The 8,905-nt window shown below is 37.0% G+C and overlaps 1 protein-coding gene across 1 annotated transcript; it reads left to right on the top strand.

Moving 5' to 3' along the window:
- Positions 1-5,274: 5,274 nt before the first annotated feature.
- LOC133865309 (uncharacterized protein At1g26090, chloroplastic-like) lies at positions 5,275-8,882 on the top strand. Its single transcript, XM_062301691.1, has 7 exons — positions 5,275-5,569; positions 6,204-6,347; positions 6,445-6,519; positions 6,627-6,820; positions 6,952-7,123; positions 7,204-7,620; positions 8,398-8,882. The coding sequence occupies exons 1-7, from the start codon at positions 5,357-5,359 to the stop codon at positions 8,527-8,529; spliced, it is 1,347 nt and encodes a 448-aa protein (XP_062157675.1). The 5' UTR covers positions 5,275-5,356; the 3' UTR covers positions 8,530-8,882.
- Positions 8,883-8,905: the final 23 nt, after the last annotated feature.

The following is an 8,905-nucleotide window of genomic DNA, read 5'->3' as shown; positions in this document are numbered from 1 at the left end:
GTCTTGGTAAGGGATTGGAATCCACAGCAATTACCAGTTCAAATTGCCCAAGGAAGAGGAAGTAAGTCAGGAAGGATCGTATCTTGGCAAGGTCCTACGTGGAGGGCAATGATTGGATATTGTTGCTCTCAGTCTCGAAGTAGGCTCTGAAAATGGAGTTCAAGAGGTCCATGTGGCGAAGGCATTGGTTTTGGGCTTGTATTTTTTTGTTACTTGGGCTTGTACATGAGAGGTATCAGGAAATGAGGGTTGGAAGAGAGAGGAGGGGCAAGTGGTTTGATGTCAAAATCAAAGAATATATTTTTGTTATTTTTAGGCTGATGTTATCACAGTACTGATACATGAATAATTACACGATATTTGGGCATAAAAGGGCAATTATATTTCAGAATCCTAACATCCCCATTACGCACCAAGCCAAGTCTTTCCCCCACCTCCCCTAGCTCTCTCCCCTAGCTCTCTGTTGATCCTCAAAGCTACCATGGCTCCCCCGGTGAAATGCCACCTGTGTTCCGAGACCTTCCACAATCGGGACAGAATGCTGCAGCACCAGAATGATAAGCATTCCTCAGCTGTGTACGAGTGCTTTAAGAGCGGGTGTGGGCGTCGCTTCACCACCAAAGAGAAAAGAGAGAACCGCATGAAGGATGATGACCATTAAGTACTTCTTATAGTGTGTTTATCTTATCTTTATCTATATGACTTTATGTTAAATAAACTGTTAGGATTAAAGTGTTTAACTTGTTATGGGTGATGAGCAGTATGTAATGCCTTGACATGGAATTAGGTTTATGCCTATAGTAATGTTCTCTTAAGTTTATGGCTATAGTAATATTCTCTTAAATTAGTATGTAATGAGCAGTACGTATTCATGAATAGTTGAATACTCTTCTTCTTCTACTACTACTATTATTTATTATTATAGCCTATTATTGTATAGTATAGGATTGTTGTTTGATTTTTTTTATTTTATTTATGAAAACTATCTATAAGAATAGATAGTGAACTGTTCATGAATTCATATTCAAAGTCAATAGTTAATGGTTCAAATTTATCCTGAATTTTTGTTTTGGGATTGAAAATCCACAATTGGTTTTTCAATAACAGGGAGAAGGGGCTTTTTAAAATAGTGTGTTTGTTTTAAGATACTATAAAGAATACAATCCTCTTCAAAAAAAAAAAAAAAAAGAATTCAATTAATGAAGAAATGTATCTAAAGAAAAGAAAATTTCAATGACTATATTAACATTACCACATCAACAAAGTTGGATAATTAGATATAAATGTAATGTCTAACATTTTTCTTATTCAAATCACACTAGAATATGATCCAAATAGGTGGATTTGCCCAATTTATTTTTTTATTATTTTTTTCAGAATATATATATATATATATATATATATATATATATATATATATATATATGCTATCTACCACTTAATTTCTGAAAAAGGACCATTAATGGATTTGCCCAAACAAATTTTATTATTTATAAAATTGGCATAAAACTTGTCAACTTTTTTTTAAAAGAATATATATGCTATCTATGGCCAGCCGTGTTACTTGTTGTACTTAATGAGGGGTAATTACAAAGATTTTTAATTTAAAAATAATAAGTAATATTTTAAAAACTTATCCTTAAAAAATCTTTAAAAAAATAATAATAAAAAAAAAAATCATCACTCCTTATGTTTGAGACCAAACGACGTCGCTCCTTGTCACTTCATCTAGCTCTGCTCATCCGAGACAGAAACACCAAAGAAAGGGAAACGCCAAAAAAAAAAAAAAAAAAATCAAATGCACACTAGGTGCACATCCCCCTCTCACATGGGGTGGGACCCACATGTGGTAGGTCACACCCCATGTGAGAGGAGGGGTGTGCAACTAGTGTGCACTTTGTGTTTTTCTAACAACCCTCCCAAAGAAAATATCATTCCCTTTTCTAGACCTTCTATCATCTTTTAAATTTTTAAAATTACCATTAAATTTGTGGGGTCTATATTATTACACACATTAACGTTAAAGATTCAATAATAATTTTAAAAAGTAAAAAATAAGAGAAAGATATATATATATATATATATATATATATATATATATATAAGAACTTGAGGGATTTTTGAAAGGCTTGATTGAGTGGTAGCTAATATTGAAAGGTGTGATTTTTTTGGAGAAACTGACACTTTTGTATTGACAGCTAAAAGCTCTAATCATTGCCCGTTATCTCTTAATTATGGGAGTAGATTGGTGGACAATAGGTGGAGTACTCAGAACTTCAAGTTTGAGGCTAGTCGAATGGTCTATGATGATAGTTCAGCTACGGTTGCTACAGCCTGGGGAGATAATAGACAGGGAGGGGACAATTTAGATATTGTCCTCAGCAAGCTTAAGCAATGCAAGAGAGAGTTAGTGAAGTAGAGTAGAAGAATTTTGGTTGCATGTTTGGTTGTAATTACACACACATATTAGGAGTCTTTATTTTTCAGATTCAGCTAATCATGAAGTGTACCAATTCTATTTCATACTTTATTTTAATCAATGGGGAACCGCATGGAAGAATCACTCCGACCCGTGGTATCCGTCAAGGTGACCTACTCTCCCCTTATTTATTCATTCTTTGTGCTAAGGCTATTAGTTCTATGTTGCAGAAAGCTAAAAGGGTGGGTAGCTTTACAGGAGTGCCTATTGCTAGAGGCCGTGTATGTCTCAACTATTTATTTTTTGCAAATGACAGTCGCGTGTTCTGTGAGGAGAGTTTGGTAGAATGGTCTCATGTCCAACATATTTTAGACAGTTATGAGAAAGTTTCATGGCAACGGTTGAATAAAGAGAAAACCTCCATTTTCTTTATAATTAGCCTGAATACAAAGGCATAAATCACAAGCCAAATTCTTTATGTTTCAGGGCTTAAGGCAACTCAATGCGCTACTCGCCAAACAATGCTGGAGAATTCTAAAGAACTCTGAGTCCTTGCCGGCAAGAATTTTAAAAGCTAAGTATTTTCCTTCTAGCTTTATCCTTGATGCTCCACTGGGTCGGCGCCCGTCATACATATGGAGAAGTATTTGGTCGGCCCAAGATCTTCTTTCAGAGGGGTTAAATTGGCGAGTAAGAAATGGTCGACATATTAGAATATGGAAGGATCAATAGCTACTCCAACATATTGTCCATTGCGTCTTTCTGGCACAAGGGCTACATGAAGAGGCATACATATCAAAACTTATTGATCAAAACACTAATGCATGGAATTCATCTTTGGTAATTCTTTGGTTGGTAGGCTTAATGCTGACATCATTTGCCAAATTCCTCTAGGATTGAATAGTTGTAGTGATAGACAGATCTGGACTAGTACTGCCACAGTTAATGGGGAATTTATAGTTCGTAGTGCTTACCATATACAAATGGACATGATAGCCTTGGCAAAAGGCGAATGCTTACGTATGTGTCAACATTGTTTGCTATGGAAGAGCCTCTGGAAAATGAAAGTGCCTCATACTAACGGACATTCATAAATGCGCTTCCAACGAAAGCCAATCTTTTTAAAAGGAAAATCATGGAAGACCCTCTTTGCGTTCTCTGTGGGCTTGAGGCTGAGACTACCGATCATATATTTGGGGTTGTGGGACTACTAAGGATGTCTGGAGTTTGTGTAAAAAAAAAAAAAAAAAAAAAAACCAAAGAGCATGAGGATTTTTTTTTTTTTTTTTTTTTCTAGCCATTATAGAGACCCTCCAACGAGATATGAAACCTGATGACATGGAGCTTATAGAGGTTGTAATGTGAACCTTGTGGCTACGCCCGAATGGGTGGTCCATTGGGGTATTTTCAGCCATCCTACCCTTATTGTTAGTCAAGCATTAGACTCACTCAGAGGCTTATCGTAGTGCTAACTCTAGCCAAGGGATTTGCCTAGAAGCTATCCTTACCTCGAACCTGAGGTTGCAAGCCCCATTGGAAGGTTTTGTAAAGGTCAATTTGGATGCGACTGCAGACAAAAACAACCAAAAGATGGATATTGGAGCGATCATTCAAGATTTCGAGGGTGAGGTCTTGGCTATCTTGTTTGCTCTAAAAGATCATATTACAAATTAACCTTGTTATTGCAGAAGCCACTGCAACTTGGTGAGCTATTTTATTCAGCAGGGAGTTGAGGTACCAACGGGTGGAGCTGGAAAGAGATGCTTTCCAGATGGTGTAGGCCCTGAGAAAGGAAGGTTGTAATTTAAGTAAATATGACCATATTATCGAGGAGGCTCAGGTGGGTATTAAATGAATTTTGTCGGTGGAAAGTTTTTCATATTCGGTGAATTGCCAATGGGTTGCCCACAAGCATCTGAATGAAGCACTCATTCTTAGTGAGGAATGAATTTGTCTTAAGGATTTTCCTCTTTGTTTTAATGGTTTTTTCAAGTAGAACGTTATGCTTAAATTGCTAATTTTTTAATGGAGACAGTTCTACTAAAAAAAAAAACTTGTGAAATTTTTAGGATGACAACTCATGAGGACCCCAATGTATATATAGAAAATTACATGAAACTATACTATATATTTTAATTCTAATTTTTACACACTCTACCGCGGATAGTATTCAAATACCTTAATCTGCCACGCTCCGCATTTTTCTGGCTGGGCACGGTGGGGCTGGGGGCTACGGTGGCTGATCTGCGGCTGGGTGGCATCGGTGACGGCGCGTGTGGGTCACGCGCCGCCGTCTCTGGCGGTTTCAGCCCCCGCTTCTACTGCTGGCAGCTTGATTTTTGTGGCTTCTGTCTGTTTGTGTTGTTTATTCCCTTGTTTCTTCATGTACAGTCTGCTTGTGTATTACTCAGATTTTATTAGAATTTTAATTGGCTTGATGCTAGATCGACCCTCTTTTATTTGAGAGTGAGCGTAAATGTAAGAGAGGCTCAAATGTAATTCTGGAAAGATCTGATGTTTCTGTGCATGCAGCTGTTTTTAAGTCAGATCCTTCTGGCTTAAAGTTTAAGGGGTCTTGTCCTTTTACTCATGATGTACTTTGCAGATTTGATAATAGCACGTGCTATTTGTTCAAAAAAAAAAAAAAAAAAAAAAAAAGAATTACAGTCAACAGAGGAAGTTTTTTATTTTTTTACTAGAGGCAAGCTCAGCCTATTACCTTTGTAATTTCAATTTTCAGCCTTACTTTTTTCCATTTATTTATTTATTTATTTTTTTACTAGAGGCAAGTTGTAATTTCAGTTTGACTGCCTGGTAGGCCCGACACATTCACAGGTCTTGTTCGTTTGTGTATTCCCAAACTCAAAAAAACGCTGCAAAAACCCCAGCCTTCTGAGTTCTTTACTCTCACTCCCGCCGAGAATTCTTTGTCAAAGAATGGATTCTTGTCTCTCTTCTCCTATCCTCCTCGCACACCCCACTTCCCATTCCACTCTTCGAAGAAGAGCTTTTGCAGTGGCGGGTTTATCAGCAGAGAATGGTAGTAGTGGCAGCAATGGTAGTAATTCTTCTCACCAATCAACCAAATTGGTCACCTTTTTGGGCAAAGGTGGGTCCGGCAAGACCACGTCAGCGGTTTTCGCCGCTCAGGTAAATGGTCATGTTTTGCATCGTTGTTTTGCGTTTTTTGCTTTTTATTTTCGATGATAATTTGTGGGTTCTTGAGTTAAAAGTTCACTGCTTTACTTCTCATATAATTTGGTTGTGTGAAATGTAGACAATATGGTATGCACAAATTGTCTTAATCTGCGTTTAGATCTGTAAGCAACTATAAACAGACTATTGGTTTTAAATATGTATTCAGAAAGATAGAGGGTAATTTTAATTCATGGAAAATTTCAGGGTGTTTCCATTTGAGAAATTATGGTGCTAATAAGAATTCTGAAACATTCTTATAATTGACTTTATCTCAATCAAAGTAGCAAGAAGTCAGAGCTTAGAAGTCAGAGCTTCTTCACTAATGTAAAAGAGAGCATATACGAACTATTTTTAAACCACTCAGTTTATTTAAGCTGGATATTCCTTTATCTCTGTTCTATAGGAGTATTATTTTCTGAAAGATTATTTCAGTCTACCACTTGAAGTTAGCTCCTTTAACATCATTTCAAACTAATCGCGTTTTTTCCCTCCCTAGAGATAATGAGCAGTTTATAACTTAAGATTCCCATTTACCACAAATTATTCAGTGATTTTTTTAACCAATTTAGTTCTCTCTGGTTCTCAGCATTATGCATTGGCCGGGCTCAGCACATGCTTGGTGATACATAACCAAGACCCCACAGTTGATTATCTTTTGAATTGTAAGATTGGAACTTCTCCTGTAACATGCAACAAGAACCTTACGGCTGTTAGGTTGGAAACCACTAAAGTGTGTTTTTTAACCTCCTATCCTACTTACTCTATGTCACCTTGTATGTTTTTTCTTTCAGTGGTTACTCAAGATGAATTGTTGTTGCTTATGACAGATGCTTCTTGAACCTCTCAATCGGCTAAAGCAAGCAGATGCTCATCTTAATATGACCCAAGGAGTTCTCGAAGGGGTGGGTACGTAATATTGTTGGGGATATTTTTGTGCAGTCTAATTTGAAGATATCGTCTCCCTTGAATGTCTTGGAGGACTATATGGACTGTTGTTTATAATGTGTAGATTGTGGGAGAAGAGCTTGGAGTGCTTCATGGGATGGATTCTATTTTTTCGGCATTCGCACTTGAGAGGCTTGTAGGATTCTTGAGTAATGTGGGTCAAAGGAACCCCAAAAAAGTTAAATTTGACGTAATAATATACGATGGAGTCAGCACTGAGGAAACTCTACGGATTATAGGTGCAGCCAGTAAAGCAAGGTTGGAAACTCTCTCTCTCTCTCTCTCTCTCTCTCTCTCTCTCTCTCTCTCTCTCTCTATGATCTGTATGCCTTGACATGATGATGCACTCTCTATCTATGATCTGTATGCCTTGACATGATGATGCACAGATTGTATTTGAAATATCTACGGAACCTGGCTGAAAAGACTGATCTTGGGAGAGTGGCTGGTCCTTCACTCATGAGACTTGTAGATGAAGCCATGAATATTACCGGCAGCAGGTCCTATCTGAATGGGAAAATGAGTTCAGAAGTATGGGAAAATCTGGAACAAATGTTGGAGGTAAATGTGATTCCCATTTTATTGTGACCACATTTAGATGTAAGCCCAACGAGATTATGCATTGCTCATGTGCCATGCAGAGAGGATCCTCTGCCTTCTCAGATCCACATAAATTCGGCTGCTTCCTGATGATGCATCCAGATAGTCCAATCTCTGTCAATTCTGCATTACGTTATTGGGGCTGTACAATCCAAGCTGGTGCACAGGTTTCTGGTGCTTTTGGTATTGCTTCTCCACATTTGAATGTAGAATCAATGGAAACTGTCAAGAAAACTTTTTTGCCCGTGCCTTTTGCTTTCATTCCACAATTCCAAGTCAGTTTCCCTCTTGACTGGAACCAAATTTTGCTCAACACTGTAATTGAAGATGCAAAGAATCTTCTTTCTGTGCTAGCAAGCCACAGCAGCAATACGTCATCTGTAAAATTTGATTCAGCCAAGAAGTCAGTAACCCTTCTCATGCCAGGTTTTGACAAGTCCGAGATCAAGCTATATCAAGTACGTCCACCCTTCCACTCTTCAAATCTTTGACCACTTTTTATCTTAGTTCTGAAGGTTCTGTTATTGTTTCCCTTTCAGATGTCTATGGTAAGTGTTGTTTTCTTTTATTGTTTGTTGGGGAAGCATTCCGAGTGATATGGAATGAATTTTTTTTTTTTTGGAGGAAAAATAATTAGAAGTGGAACCTTCAAGATTTCAAGTCATCATAATTCTGGTGGAGAATTTGAACTTTTGACCTTTAATCTTGGATCTCTCCGTTGACATCTTTTTCACCTTCTAAAATATTTAAATGTAATGAGCAGAGAAAATATAAACAGATAAGAGAATATGTTTGTGAAGCTCTCTGAGCTTCCTGTTCAGAAAATCAGAAGTAACTCCAGGATCTGTTTGTTAATGTGTTTTAAGGGGTGTTTTTTGTTTTTGGTTTGAAAAAATGTTTTGATGTGACATAGAGGTTAAAATAGCTTTTGAGTGTTTTGAATTGTTTGATAATGTTTTTGTTTTGAAAACAGGAAACAAAAGAAAGAAGAAGAAACTTTTAACAAACGGGGCAGTTTAGCTGGTCTAAAAAGAGATTATAGAGATACTTCTTTGAACTATTGGAATTAACTTATAGAAAAAAAATTATGGCATACAAGTACGAATTTGGACATTCCTTTTACTGGATTTTAAGGATAATAAACTTTTAAAGTTGTATTATTCTATTGTGCTCCTTTTATCTTGGTTGAATTTGCAGAATTTCTGATTGAAATTATTATTTTCTGACTTATGCAGTACAGGGGTGGATCCGAGTTACTGGTGGAAGCAGGGGACCAAAGACGTGTCATTCTTCTGCCTCCTGAGATTCAAGGAAAGGTGGGAGGTGCCAAGTTCATGAACAGAAGTCTTGTAATCACAATGCGGTAGTGGATTTCATTTACACTGATAAACAGTGTTCTTTTTTCGCTTTGGATATTCTAGTGTTTGGCTTTTCAGTTTTAGGCATTTGGCGCTTGAAAACATATGATCGATGTTTTGATATCGATCCATGTGGCTCTCTATTAAAAATGTATGTGACTATGTGAGAGTCATGTTCATTTTGAACATGTCTTATTTTTGTAGAAAAGGGTTTGAGGAATTTCTTTCAACCCAGTTTAGAAGAAAACTCTAATGGGTTCGTTAGGTTGGGGTTAATAAACCAACGCACCATTGTGATGACAACCAGATAAATGGTCTATTGTTACTTGTTACTTGTTTCAATGCTGAACTTTTCTTATTAATTGATGCCCAAATTATGTATGCC

The sequence above is a fragment of the Alnus glutinosa genome, chromosome 4, assembly GCF_958979055.1.
Source record: "Alnus glutinosa chromosome 4, dhAlnGlut1.1, whole genome shotgun sequence".
Classification (NCBI taxonomy): Eukaryota; Viridiplantae; Streptophyta; class Magnoliopsida; order Fagales; family Betulaceae; genus Alnus; species Alnus glutinosa.
The sequence above is the reverse complement of the archived record's forward strand: the minus strand, read 5'-3'. Positions and strand labels throughout refer to the sequence as shown.

Coding starts and splice junctions, on each gene's coding strand:
- LOC133865309 (XM_062301691.1), top strand. CDS start 5,357: ATGGATTCTTGTCTCTCTTCTCCTATCCTCCTCGCACACCCCACTTCC. Junction 5,570..6,203: donor CAGCGGTTTTCGCCGCTCAG/GTAAATGGTCAT, acceptor TCTGGTTCTCAG/CATTATGCATTGGCCGGGCT. Junction 7,621..8,397: donor CCGAGATCAAGCTATATCAA/GTACGTCCACCC, acceptor TGACTTATGCAG/TACAGGGGTGGATCCGAGTT.